Genomic DNA, 15,103 nt, shown 5'->3' with positions numbered 1-15,103 from the left:
TCGAGACCTCAGATTTAGTATTTGAGGTCTCAAAATCAAGCATCTGAAAGCACACAACTTCGTGTGACAAGGGTGTTTTTTCCTTCATTATTATCACGCAACTTTGACGACCAATCGAGCTCAAATTAAGTGAGAAGACTGGTCTTTGACATTTACCACTTGTGTCCACTGCCTTTAAAGACTATTGTCCCATTTGAGTCTGCTCTGCCTCTGCTTCCGCAGGTACAGCCGTTGACTCCTCTTTAAGATGACTTGCATTCCGTAGTGACTTCCACGCTATCATCTTATGGCGCTTAGCTGCCTTCAACGTGTCTCCAGAAGACTTTCCGAATGTATACAGCGATGAGACCAATGCACTATCTGAGTCCAGGTTCTCAAAGTTTGTAACAAAGGACTTGATTGCACCTCGATAGGTCCCAGGTTCACTCTTGATCTTCTGTTTGATAATATCGAACACCCTCTTGAGTCTTTGATCCAGAGGCAAAAGTGATGACCTCTTAGGGAGGAAAGGTAGACACGAGTTCTGTTGGAGGAAAGGTAGACACGGTTTCTGTTGTCGAATAACTGATAAGATATCGTACGAATGATCTTCATGATCTTGCACAGTCTTTGAGGTATCTTCAGTTGGTTTCGGAAGAGCCTTTAAGTTTGTAGCAGCGGCTATGATTTCTTGAGCTACTGTGATCTCCACAGAATCTCCTGCGGTGGGCGTCACAGGCATGGGGAAGTCGTCATCAGCTTCCACTGCAGCAGATGTTACAGATGAGGGAGGTTCATCCACAGGTTCAACCTTAAAGATCGGTTTTCCTGTAAAAAAAAACCCCAAGGGATCCATGATAGTTATAAAATAAGGGAATAGTCTGAAACTAAACGGCTGATAAAGACATAAATGGAGCTGTTTATAACCGGCTGGCTCATGTACGCTGCGTATACATGTAGCTATTGGTACCAGCGTGTAATCTATTTTTACAGAATTACAGGCTCATACACTCAACCCAATGAGCCCCAAACAGAATTGTTACCAAATTGCACAAAATAAAAAAAAATCGCTTTGAAGTAGATTGTCATAATTTCTTTCTCACTTTTTAACAAAAGGGCATTTATGAATGGGAATAAAAGAGTATTCATAAATACCCCAGACAGTTTCGCTTCTCCTCTTGATGGAGAGCGCGTCACGTGGGGGTGTTTAAACGGTTGATAATGACCAGCTGGAGCTGTTAATAACTGGCTGGCTTCTGCGTGTCGGGCACCCGCATACGCCAATACTATCACGCGGAATGCACAATTCATAGCTATTAGTAACAACGCGCAATCTATTTCTAAGCACGCGCGTAATCTATCTCTAAGCGCGCGTGCATACACACAACCCACGCGCATCACACAGATTCTTCACAAAGTTTTTGAAAATAATTCTTCAAACCTTAAGCGTCTATAACTGTATTTTTGACGTTTTTTAACAAAAGGGCAATTATGAATGGGAATAAAAGAGTAGTGACTCGTTCTTATTGTCCGTTTAAAACCTTGCAGGATCAGTGCCGTGCGATAATGGCTCGGGACTTTATCTCAGGGCAATGACCCTGCCGGTTTTAAACGGCCGTTAAAAAACTTGCCGCTACCCTTTAATTCCCTTAGTAACTTAGTAAAGGCTGTTGAAAACCGACAGGGTCGTGGCCCTGCAATAAAGGCCCTTCGGCTCGGGCCTTTATCGCACAGCCATGACCCTGTCGGTTTTTAACAGACGTTTAAGATCTTGTCGCCACTCTATTAGTCTATTATATGTACCCTGATCGGATGCAATGACTCCATATACGCTCTTCTGCTCTGGTGGTATTGGTGTGCCTAAATATCCAGAGAGTTTGAATTTCTTGATGACAGCATGCTGGTGTTTGCATGGGCCACCTTTCATTCCTAGTGGGCAGGTACACGTTCCGATGTCCGTGTTGACCAGATGGTCCTGCTGGTCAGACAGACTTGGCACGGTGTAGTGAGAGCTATCAACCTGTTAACATTAAAGTTTCACAATCTTTGAGTTTAGCCCGGTTCATACTTCAACAATAATATTTTTGGAGCAGCGTTCTCCGCATAAGTGGTTGTGGCCAAATGCTGGTTAAAACATCGGAGGACCAGTTAAATTTCTCTGCAAGTGGTGTGCCTGGCTAGTTTGGTGTTGAATTGAAACACACTCCCCATTATTATGAAATATGGACAAACCTCCGGAATAGAGAATAGACTTGCCAGCTGGTCCTTTAAAGCCATTGGACACTTTCGGAACAGAAAAATAAAATAAAAGTTCACAGATTTACAAATAACTTACAGGGTTTACAGAAGGTAATGGTGAAAGACTTCTCTTGAAATATCATTCCATGAAATGCTTTACTTTTTGAGAAAACATTAAAACAATCACAATTCTCGATATCGAGAATTACGGATTTATTTTAAACACATGTCTTGACACGGCGAAACGTGCGGAAACAAGGGTGGGTTTTCCCGTTATTTTCTCCCGACTTCGATGACCAATTGCGCATAAATTTTAACAGGTTTGTTATTTTATATATAAGTTGTGATACACGAAGTGTGGGCCTTGGACAATACTGTTTACCGAAAGTGTCCAATGGCTTTAAATGTCAAGGATAAACCCTGGGGAGGCATAACATCCTTACTGTCAACTGAAAAGCTGAACTGCGAAGGACATGGCATGTACATGGAAAGCGCCTTATGCAGCCACATTGACCCATCCCAAGTGATAGGGGCCTATGACCACATACATTTACATGTAACAGAGCCAGTGATTGCAATTTTTTGATTCGTTAGGAGGGAAGAAAACTGCTTGACCACGACAAGCCACACTTGCATAAGATTATTTGGGGCATTTTCGTACAGGACAACTTTTTGTACAATTTTCGTACAAGGTATTCCAACTGCTACATGTAATGTAATGTGTATTTTGGTACCAGCCGCTTGCTGTCAAAAGGAGCATTTTGTGAGAAGCTGATGCTGTCACAAGGGGCATTTTGGTACAAGCCGCTTGCTGTCAAAAGGAGCATTTTGTGAGAAGCTGATGCTGTCACAAGGGGCATTTTGGTACAAACGGCTTGCTGCCACAAAAGGCATGTTGGTAATACAAAGTTATAATAAAAGTGGCTTCATGTATTGCGCACATATTCGTCACTCAGTGTTGCTCAAGGCGCTTCAACATTCAGTATTTTCCTGTATTAACTATACTGTATGACTATGAGGATTATGGTACGAGCTGCTTGCAAATGCTATATGGGCATAAAAGCTTAAGTTACAGTTGTTGCTCATTTGCTTTTCCGTCGGTGTTATGTGTACATTTTTTGCTTTCTTTTTTTCTGCCCTGCACTGTACCATGGCCAACTTTGTTGACCATGATACATGACCTAGGTTAAGTGTGCATTCTTTATCCTTTATCTATTGATATTTTTTATATTGGTTTGCTCAATAAAGATTGATTTAACTCAACACACACCTGTACGGTCTCTACAGGATTAAGAACTACAATGTAAAATTACCTGCGCTATAGCTTTACAGTCCAAGTCCCGTCCCAGAGGTACATATTTGGAATTCAGTAGGCAAGTTACTTTTTTGTTGATCACCTCAATCAGACGGCGCTTATAGACTACATCAAACCTTCCCAAGATGAATTCCACTGCTTGGCTTAGAGTGTAGTTTTTCAGCTTATACAGGATCTTATCCTTAAAGACGTGCATCGCAGCCTTGGAAACTTCAAGTGTGATCTCTGGAAGTACTAGCAGCCGATCGTAGCAACATGTTTCCCACCCGTTCCTTCTCTTAAACACTTCAGCTAAATGCACTTTGAACCCGGTGTACTCCTTCAAGGAGTCGTCACTCTGAGCGGCAGTGAATTTCTCCATGAGCTCCTCACTCGAGTTACTGTTCACCATTGCCGTTGTGGTGGCCAGTAAAGCCGGCCGGTCGTCTGGGAGGATTTTATTGGCGTCGTTCCACAGCCATTTCCAAGTTGACTGCAACAACTGAAACTCACAGAGCATGAACTCCGTCATCGGATACACAGAGTGGAGTGCACGCTGAAGAGGGAGACAATCACTCATTATAGCCACCTCCGGGCCGTGAGTGCCCCGCCCACCAAACGCGCGATCTGGTAGCTGCGTCTTAAGGAGTTCAAGTCCCGCGGTGAGGGTCGACTCCTTCTCTGAAGATGTGATGATCACCCCAAGTGGTAACCCACCAGCCGTTGAGTGCGCTAACAAAACAAACAGGTAACACTTGGTTTCCTCTTTGTTATACGATGAATCGATAAACAGCACCTGACCGCAGAGATCCAAGTGAGTGTGTACCCTTTTGATGAGTGGGGTGCAGATGGATATGACTACTTCACCGTCCTTAGTCTGTTGCATCTTGGCGCATTCATCAGTATATTCCTCATTGTAGGAGGCGAGCCTGGCTTCCAGATTGACGTAGATGTCTGCTCCTGAGGCGCCTTTAGTAGCTTGCTTAGCCAATCTGTAGTACAGCCTATAAAAACCATAACAAAAACAATTAAAAATAGCGTAAGAAACTAAATAGACATTCATCATGGTGCTGTAGCCTTGATTTCTTCAATCTGAAGCAACTTAACCAAATCGGGCTGGAAGAAGAATTTTTCACTGCAATGAATACTAACAATCATTACTGCTATTGAATACAGGAGACATGACAAAGACGGTGGTAACTTGTAAAGGTCTGTTGGTCAAAACGTCAGGTAATCACACTACCGGTACATTTCAAAACTACCACAACTCAGGGAGACCCCTTTATCAGGTCTGGAATTTGGGGTGAAAACCCACAAGACAACCTGGCTTTTACTGTGACCAGAATTTTGTTCGCAAAACCAGAACTTAATTACGAGCAAAGTATCTTAACAAAAACCTAAAAAAACTGTTTAAACTCAAACAAGCGCTATTGTATTATTAAAAATTTGCCTTATTTGTATTAAGGGTATCATTAAGTATTCTTCATTACTATTCCTCATACATATTCATGATCGAGAGTCCAGTTCTTACTGGTCCGTGAATCATCACGTACCAGGTGCTAATTTTGATATTACTAAGCACGCACGTGAGTAATCACGCACATGGTTTATGCGCATGAGAAGTAGAATAGTGCCCGGGCAGCCCAGGAGCTATTCTACTTGTCATGCGCAATACCATTGTGCGACTTCAGACCCGGGCGTTATTCTACTTTTCATGCGCTTTACCTGTTACGATGGTTGTACTGTTTTGTATACATGCATGAACATCGCAACGTAACATCGTTACAGTAATACAGTTGCTGAATATGTATGAAGTATAGTAAACAACATGGTTTATTTTCGGGTTACTAGTCGATATCAGCTCCATCGGTATTAGTTGACAAACTAGTTCGCATCGGGAACTAGTTTTTCAACTTCCAATCCCCTCGGGGAGCTAACATCGACCAATCACCCTCAAACCATGTTGTATTTTTATAAAACTTGAAAGCACAGACTTCGGCAATTAGCAAAGCAATGAAATGGTGTTTCCTGGTAACTCACAGACAAACAAACATAACAAATGTTAGACAAACCTGTAGCAATAATTCAGATCTGGACACAGTGATCTGTCTCCTAAGACGTGACTGTAATTCGCAGAGAATTCCTCGCGTAGATTATGTTTGAGAATCTCCAGTGCCGTAGACGGGGTGTGTCCTTTCTGATACAACGCCTTCAAGTTGTCCGTCGTCTCTTTAGAAACGTCCCTGTTCCTCAGCGAGGCTGAGCTGAGTAGATCATGATTGTGCTCATTACGAAGGTTGATGATGAACATGAAGCCATTCTTGATGTGCTCATCTCGGGATCTGAATGAGAAATATTAACGAACGTACAAATTTTCTTTAACACACAGCAAAAAAGATTAGGAAATATCTTTCAATGTAAATGATAATAATGCTTTGCTCAGGTATATCACAATACAATAATACACACATTAGGTAAAACATACAAAAGTGTATATGAGAAAGACAAAAGTGAAATAAACCTCTAGTTCAATGCTGAGAAGCATCCGTATCATTTGAAAGATTGACTAGTGTAAATACCGGTGGACAAGTCAAATGACAAGCTAACTTGTACTGCTGTCAAGTCTTTACAAATATTATATCTAAACACAGACCGGGGTCAAGGGTTCATACCAATAATTGCACTATGCACAAGGCGTAGGCCTAACCCTCAATGCACAACAATCACTGGATTCCCTGCCTAAAATGAGGCCTAGTCTAGCTGTACTGACCTGGACTTACGTCTGCGAGTAACTTGGGATCTCTTAACAACCAGATACATCCTGGCGGGACACTGGGTGTCTTTCCCAACTTTCTTTCTCGTTGTCCCTGCTTTAGGACGAGAGAAGTGCTGGCAGCGTAGATCCACCTACATGAACAAGCAAGGTACCAAATCAACAATCAAATTAATTGTAGGCGTGGCAATATTCCTGCAAAACACGCGCGCATGATCACTAGATTACATTAGTTCACCCTACGTGACCATGTTTCAGCCACCCAGAATACAGAACAGAAGCAAGAGGTGAGTTATAAGTTGAATTAGTATACATGTAAAAATTGTTGTTATAAGATTATTTTTTTTATCAGGGACTTTTCTGCAGAATCAAGATGGGAGAGTTGGCAGCTCAAGTAGTACCTTTCCCCAAAACAAATTAAGTCTTGACAAACCCTATAAGAGTTGAACCGTCCAGCGTCTGGATAGGTCTTAAGAATTCGCCACGTCATGAACGATGCCTCTTGGAACGCCTGTAGCCATTTTTTAGCCTCAACCTCGGTCGTTAGTTTCAGTCGAAGGATACACTTAAAGTTATTTCCCTCCAGTGATTCGTTGGAGCACAGGTTGTGTAGGAAATCGTTTGGGAGAATCTTCTGCAAGTATACAAACAACAACACAGAATGTTTAACCCTCTTATACCTACATGAAGTTGCGATAACGTAACCCTCCTCCCGACGGCGTTGACCATTTCGCCCTGTTCACTTCGCTGTCGTGAGAAGGGTTTTGTTATTGCAATGCCTCTTACCATGCTTACTTGTATACTCTTACTCTACATTCCCAGCGAGTTGGCGAAACCTTTACTGTACTACTACTAGTAGACCCAGTAACTGCGACGCTGTATTCCTTTTTTTGAAATTTTGACATCGGATCCGATATTGTGATAATGTCGAAATTTTGAAAAAAGGAATACAGCGCCCCAGTTACTGGGTCTATTACTGTACAGATTCAGGGCTTGACCAGTTGACATTAATAATATAACACTGGACCACAGTCCCGCTTGAGGCCAGTGATTTTAGCTGAGTGCCGGGCCAGTAAACCCACGACAGGAAAAGCCTGGGATAGTGGTCTAACGATTCATATAAACTGCGCCAATAAAGTATCTAAACACTTACAAATGGTCAGATATATCGGAACCTGAAATAGTATGCCAAAAAGTAATTATTCCCTTCGAGTCAGCGTTAATATCTGCACATTTTGACACATCTTGTGTTGTGCTCCGATGTTGTTTAGTGGATTTATGGACACTTGAGCGGCTTAAGGTCGACTTTCAAAAGTTGCAAAAGCCCCTAATAGATAATAGAAATGAATAATTATTTTTTTGTATACTATTTCAGGTTCCGATAAATCTGATCATTTGTAAGTGTTTAGATACTTTATTGGCGCAGTTTAGTTAACTACATCATTTTGTGTATTTTTTTGTAAAATTTGCTTTAAATTATTGCGACGTTAAAAAACTTCTTACGATTCTGTTCATATAAATATAATGAAGTACACAGTTTTAAGTTTAGGCTACACGTTCATGTCATTGTTTATATTAGTTGCGATAACGTAACTCTCCTCTTTGCCATCAGGAGGGTTACAATATCTCAACTAGGCTATGTTTATATGTTCTTTTTTAGTTTTCTCACATATATGAATAAGTAATCCTGAAACTAATTATTTAAGGAACATTTTTTTTCCCATTTTGATTGTCTCTCTTTGAGTCAACAATAGTTTCAAAGAAATCAAGTCGAACTCCAAAAAGCTAAAAAAACAAAGAAAATAATTACCAAACAGACAGACAAACAAACAAACAAACAAACAAACAAACAAACAAACAATGTTGTGCTTTTGTGGATATTGAATTTTTATTTTAACTACTTACTTATTTGTGAAGCTAATAATATCACAAACATTGTTTATTTGTTTGTTTTTAAAATTCATTTTAATGTAATTTTTTGTAATGTAAGGCCAAGTAAAAAACAAAATGTTTCGCGTCCCGCATGCTTCCTTTTTCGAGGCTGCAAAATTGATTTATGTTTTATTCATATAGTCATCCATACCATTCATTATTATAAATTACCAACTCCAAACAAATGAGATTTAAAAACTATCAAAATATCAACTGAAACATACCAGAAAATGTCGTTTGGTTACAAAATTACATTTTTTCTTGTGAAAGTGAGATACAGATGGGTTTTCAATACCAACAAATATTTACAGGTAATTCCAGGCAGTTAAAAAATGCTCAATGTAATGTCTTGTTGTTGTTTTCAGTTTTCACTGATGCGGGATGTTTGGAACTTTTAAAGTTTTTGCAAATCAACCTGATCGAAGGATGACCTCACCTTTAACTGAGTAAGCCTTGCCTCTTGCTCTTCTTCTACTGGTCCTGAAGGACTACAAATAGTGCATAGTTCTACAGGCATTTTGCTCAACAATCTAACTATTACTAAAGATTAGGAATTCGTGACTAAAATTCAAACCAATTCTCCCACCCGAGAGTACCGCCTTTTGTAGATCATCGATGAACGAACGAGAGAAGAAGATGTTCAATGAACTGAGCTCGTTCTCAGGGATACGCACCACTCTTTGACAAAACATGTATTTTATTTTTTTGAGAACGAGGATGGAACAAAGTGGATTTGGTACCTGTACTCCTGAACAGTTTATTTTGAAATAAACTGTATCGGCACCAGTTTATTTCGCAAGTGCTTGACGTTGCACTGACAATCAGTGACAGACACTGTTTCCTTGGTTTAGTTTTAACTTATTTCCACCGAAATCAGATCATAAAGAAAGAAAAGTTCGCTGTAAATTGTTGCAGAAGGGTAATCGACCTTTATGTTTTGTTCATTATAAATTTGATAATTAGTTTGTGTAAATTTTGCAGTTGCACAGTTTTACTTTTTATTTACACTCAGACTCAGCAGAGTCAGACTGAATATGATTTCAGGTAATCTTGTGTACCCAAGTCAACTCGTACCTAAGTCAACTCGTACCTAAGTCAACTCGTACTCGATACAACTCGTACCCAAGTCAACTCGTACCCCAGTAAATGTTTACAAAATTGTTGGGTGTCAACTCGTCACTGATAAATATTGTATTGTAGTTTAACTTTAATTGATTGAATGATTGAATCGAAAAACGATAACTTATAAAGTTATATATACATGTACGCAAATGAATGAATTGAATTAATTTTTACCATGATAGTTGATATGTAAGGCCGTGTCCGAAACGACGACTTCGGCTACAGCTACGTCTAGATCAGCGCGTCTACCAGTGTTAAAAAATAGGCAGACGCGCGCGATCTAGCCGTAGCTGTAGCCGAAGTCGCCGTTTCGGACACGGCCTAATACTCATTCTAGCTAGGTTTGTAAAAATTGTACTCTTTTTGGTGATCCCTTTTTTAACAAATAATTTGTCAAAAACAGTTGAGGTAAACTAATCATCCTGCCCCCTTAATATTGAGGACCTTGTAGGAGGATGGAGGGTTCCATCATCGCATTGATCTCCATGCACAAAGTCACCCCTGCAAATTCGCCTCCTATAAAATTCTATACCTCTCTCCTAGACTCAGTAACTGGGGCGCTGTATTCTTTTTTTCCCAAAATTTGTCGTGAGTCATACTAGTTCGACCAATAATGACAAATTTGGAAGTAAATGAGTACAGCACCCTCCCCATACTCCTCAAACAAAGTTCCCCCCTCCAGGTACTTATGAGTAACTGAAAACAAAACTGAAACAATAAATACCATATTGAAAACAATCATTACTCATTCAATTCTTTTCTTATTCCAGAAACTGAGAACTGAACTGACAATGGCTTCTAAACTTGTGGAATGGTTGACAGCGTTTATGTTATTTGCTAGTATATGGATTGCCTTCGTCTTTGATATGGTTCCTATTGAACTAGACCCCAGAATAAAGGAAGTCATTGTTCCTGTGAGTACTACATGTATACCACAATAACATGGTCTATTTCGGGCGACTAGTCGGTACGAGCTCTCCGAGGTATTGGAAGTTGACAAACTAGTTTGCCAACTTCCAATACCAAGTGGAGATCATATTTACTAGTCAACCGAAACAAACAATGTTATATTTGTCTAAATATACTTCATACATTATTCAGTTACCGGAACATGATTTGGAGCAAGGGAAAATAATGACTGTGAAAACTCTGATGCGATGCGGGTATCCATTTTTACTGGAGTATAATATCCAGATCTAGAAATAAAATGCACCATGATAAGTTTGTTCATGTGTTGGATCATGGAGGAATAATTTTTTCCTCCATGGTTGGATGTCTAGAGTGATGTTTGTGTGGTGTACAAGAACAGTACCACGATCATAAAGCACATGACATGTAGAATAGCACCCAGGCTGCCAGGTCACGCACATGGTAAATGCATGTGACAAGTACATGTAGAATAGCACCCGGGCTGCCGGGCGCTATTCTTTATTGTCATGCTAGTTTTACTGTGAGCGTGAATACTCACACACATGCTCGGTAAATAGCAAAAATAGCACCTGGCATGTGATGATGAATGGACCAGTAAGAACTTGACTCTCGATCATGAATATGTATGAGGTATAGTAATACAATGTACATCTCATTGTGTCATCTTTTTCTGTTATACATATTTGACATTTGACCTTACTGTGACTTTGGTCTTTCCTTACGGTTCAAACAGCAAGTTCAAAGAGTTCCTTTGGTGTTTTCGACCACACTTAGCATTATTGAAAAAAAAAAGGTTGTCACATAGCAAACACAGTTTTTCATTGTCATTAAATATTTATTTGATATAAGTGACATTTTAATGAAATTAATTACAACCTTTTTTCTATTCACAGCTGCCAGTCTATTTGGTGATAGTGTTTGGGGTAAGTTGAAACATTTTAAATGATTAAAAATTCAGTGTTGATCACAATGTATTGTACATTGTATATTTATAAACCAGCTGTACTCAAACATTTGGACAGCTGTTGAAACCATACAACATCAGCAGGGCCTAATTTCGTAGCGCTGCTAAGCACAAAAATTTGCTTATCATGAAATTTATCCCTTGATAAAAACAGAAATGCCAATCAAATTTCCACGTGATTTTCAAGACAAGCAAACAATAGTGGAATACCAGTAAAAAGCCCCTTAAAAGTATTGTACAAGATTGTTAATGATAAAAAAAACGTGTTTTTGTTTGAGTTTTTTAATCTGAAAGCTACTGATAGCTCATCGCTAGAACAATTTTTTCGGAGCTGCTAATATTTCCATCTGAAATAAAATGATATTTTTACAAAATTGCAACAGCACATTTCCCCCCCCCCCTCATGATTATGTTTTTATTCTGGTCCAATCAAGGTTTTGAGCTATAAGCTCAGGTCTGTATGCTTCATTTTTGAAAGTGGAGGGGCACAAAGGCATATTCTCCTTGATAAGGGGTGCCCTATGAGGAAATTGTACTTTACAATGACAATGGGGCATGGAGGCAATGACAATGGGGCATGGAGGCAATGACAATGGGGCATGGAGGCAATGACAATGGGGCATGGAGGCAATGACAATGGGGCATGGAGGCAATGACAATGGGGCATGGAGGCAATGACAATGGGGCATGGAGGCAATGACAATGGGGCATGGAGGCAATCGCCTTGGTTGCCTTTGTAAAGAATCGGGCCTGCAAGCCCATTGGTCACTCTCATTCTGTATAGAATTTTAAGTTGCACTTTCTATAACAAGTAATAATTTACAGTTTATTTATATGGCATTACAGACAACACATTGACAATGATAGGACTATTAAGCCGCGCCCCCTTCTTCTTGCACTGGCCAAGCACACATTTCATAGACCGACCAATATTTGTTATGATTCTCCTGAAGACAAGCATTCTGTTCGAAACGTCGATACCACGCCGGCTTTTCTCAGAGCCAGCACTCCCTCAAAAGAGATTTTACACGTATGTTTGTACACGCAAGTCTACTATTTGTGTTTATATTTATAGTTGTTCTTATGATTTACTTTGTTTTTTTTATTCCGAATTCCAGTGCTTCTCATTAGCAACCATTGGTTACCGGGTTGCAACTTTTAATGACTGTGAGGAAGCAGCTGCATCCCTTAAAAAGGTAATTTTTGAAATTATTTGTTCCTTTTTTTTATTTTGTTAAAATATTATTTTACGAGAGATCGCTTAACACCTGAAGACCACGGATGGCCACTTGAAGGTGAGGGCTGCATTAAACTGATTTGGGCTAGTGACAGACATCTACCATCATGGGCCTGTTTCCGCCTACTCCTGGGGCTGGAATGGGGCTACCCCCTTCACAGTCTGTAAGAATGTAGGCATGGGTATCATCCACTAGGAGCCCGGCTGGTAGAGCAAAATGCACTACCTTCCCAACTTTTTACGAAGCAATTGTTGTCAAAGTGCCTTGCTTAAAGGAACACGTTGCCTTGGATCGGTCGAGTTGGTCTTTGAAAAGCGTTCTGTAACCGTTTGTTATAAAATCGATATGGTTAGAAAGATGTTGTAAAAGTAGAATACAATGATCTACACAAATATGCCTAGAAATTGCATGGTTTTCTTTTTACCTCGTCGACTAACACGGTCGGCCATTTATGGGAGTCAAATTTTTGACTCCCATAAATGGCTGACCGTGTTAGTTCGCGACGTAATATGAAAACCGTGCAATTTTGAGTGATACTTGTGTGGATCATTATACGAAGGTTAAAAAATCTTGGTTTCGCTCTGGCACAGCATTGTGAAGTAGGTTTGTGAACAATTGTTGTTTACTTTGCCATGATTTGGTCAATCATTCTCAAATTCCACAAGTGCTGTTAAGCACCGAATTCCGCAGAGCAAAGCCATGAAATTGTTTTTTATTCACAAAGTATGACCTGAATCTGACTAAATCCAATTTTATCTCAATTTGCAGGAAGTAGAGGAAGCAAGAAAAGATTTGACAAGGAAAGGATTCAAGTTTACGTGACACTCGAACAGCTTTAGACTCCAATGGTAATCCAACTAGAATCACAATTTTGTTGCCAAATATTTAGACACAGGTAACGTCTTGTTTAATTTATGATACGTGCAAAGCACTATGTTTATTTTGCACTTTTTATTAAGCAAATGCTTCACGACCATCATAGTGCTGCGTAACAGTAGTTTTTTAACTCCTACTTTTGGACTCAATATTATCTACTGTGGGCTTGACTGATAGATAAAGGTCATGGGTTTGAATCCCACCCGAGTAATATGCCTGTGGTTTTTGTTTGTACAGAACTCGGGGGAAAGTACTGAGTATACAGTGCTTTATACTACAGTATTAAAGTAGGCTTTATACACGTTTTGATAAATGAGATCTACCTAGATCTTCTGTTAGTGCTCGTTTTGATTCTAGTCATGTTAAAAGAGCCGGTTTGGTCTCAAGTTTGGAACAGTATACTCTGCTCGTCTTCAGGAGAATGTTGAAGATGAGCAGATTATAACGTTTGAAACATCAAGACCAAACTGGCTCTTTTCAGAGCCAACACTCCCTCATCAAGAGATTTTACACATGGTTGTACCCGCAAGTCTACTATTCATACTTATTTTTATAGTAACTCTTATTCTCCACACCTTGCAATGTTTTAAGCACCATTTACATTCTCGTCAAGCAAACATTTTGAGCTACACAAGTTTCTGCCCAAATTCGAGCCCTAACACCCATACATAAATTAGGTTTGAAGATTTGTATGGTTTGGATTATAGGAGGTAACACCTTGTGGGTACAGTCATGTGTACATCTCTTTCTATAGAGAGCTGTTGGTATGGGCTTGCCATTTTGAACCATATAATCTGCTTGTCTCGAATCTTCAAGATTGATATGCCGGGGCCTACGTTTGGTCAGTTCGACAACACCAGGGTAAAGATTGGGAGAGCTCAGGACAGGTTAGGATGATTTTATTTGGAATCAGTAGGGCTTGTTTTGTAATGTCTATATGTTTCCGTCCCTCAAAGCTATCGTTTAACACGCACTTCAAAATTCAGTGATGTAAAGCTAGTCTTGTGAAATGAGTGATTTGGGAGTTAGATGTTGAGTGGCATAATGACTTGATTGGTCACAAGGGAAAGCTCAAATTGGATTCCACAGACTAAAGACAGTGTTGCTACATTATGGTTTGGGTCAAACTTTTATAAAGCAACCTCTAGATGGCAAAGCATGTGACCATGGTTCCATACACATTCATTCAGAATTGTGTATTGTTGGTTGCTATCTCTGAAGTACGCAAAAGCTTTCTCCAAATCAAGGACATCGCAACCATCTTTAGCCTGATATTAGGAATTCAAATTAAAGAAGTTACTTGTTATTAAAGGCAGTGGACACTATTGGTAATTGTCAAAGACTAGCCTTCACAGTTGGTGTATCTCAACATATGCATAAAATATTAAACAAACCTGTGAAAATTTGAGCTCAATCGGTCATCGAACTTGCAAGATAATAATGAAAGAAAAAAACACCCTTGTCACACGAAGTTTTGTGCGTTTAGATGGTTGATTTCGAGACCTCAAGTTCTAAACCTGAGGCCTCGAAACCAAATTTGTTGAAAATTTCTTCTTTCTCGAAACTTATGGCACTTCAGAGGGAGCCGTTTCTCACAATGTTTTATACCATCAACCTCTCCCCATTACTTGTCACCAAGAAAGGTCTTATGCTAATAAATATTTTGAGTAATTACCAATAGTGTCCACTGCCTTTAAGCAAGTTATTCCAAGCTTGATGTAAATCTCACTTGCTAGTGACTTGATAGGATTTATAAA

At 39.7% G+C, this 15,103-nt stretch overlaps 2 protein-coding genes across 2 annotated transcripts; one reads left to right on the top strand and one right to left on the bottom strand.

The window, feature by feature from the left end:
* Positions 1 to 132: 132 nt before the first annotated feature.
* LOC117306861 lies at positions 133 to 8,825 on the bottom strand. Its single transcript, XM_033791416.1, has 7 exons — positions 8,653 to 8,825; positions 6,718 to 6,918; positions 6,282 to 6,418; positions 5,584 to 5,853; positions 3,531 to 4,515; positions 1,783 to 1,999; positions 133 to 807 (listed from the first exon to the last, which is right to left on the bottom strand). The coding sequence occupies exons 1-7, from the start codon at positions 8,731 to 8,733 to the stop codon at positions 182 to 184; spliced, it is 2,517 nt and encodes an 838-aa protein (XP_033647307.1). The 5' UTR covers positions 8,734 to 8,825; the 3' UTR covers positions 133 to 181.
* Positions 8,826 to 9,016: 191 nt separating this feature from the next.
* On the top strand, positions 9,017 to 14,721 carry LOC117306860 (dolichol-phosphate mannosyltransferase subunit 3-like). Its single transcript, XM_033791415.1, has 5 exons — positions 9,017 to 9,135; positions 10,109 to 10,252; positions 11,162 to 11,191; positions 12,351 to 12,428; positions 13,239 to 14,721. The coding sequence occupies exons 2-5, from the start codon at positions 10,130 to 10,132 to the stop codon at positions 13,290 to 13,292; spliced, it is 285 nt and encodes a 94-aa protein (XP_033647306.1). The 5' UTR covers positions 9,017 to 9,135; positions 10,109 to 10,129; the 3' UTR covers positions 13,293 to 14,721.
* The last annotated feature ends 382 nt before the right edge of the window (positions 14,722 to 15,103 follow it).

The sequence above is a fragment of the Asterias rubens genome, chromosome 2 (assembly GCF_902459465.1).
Source record: "Asterias rubens chromosome 2, eAstRub1.3, whole genome shotgun sequence".
NCBI classification, from domain to species: domain Eukaryota; kingdom Metazoa; phylum Echinodermata; class Asteroidea; order Forcipulatida; family Asteriidae; genus Asterias; species Asterias rubens.
This window is presented reverse-complemented; position numbering and strand designations above follow the sequence as displayed.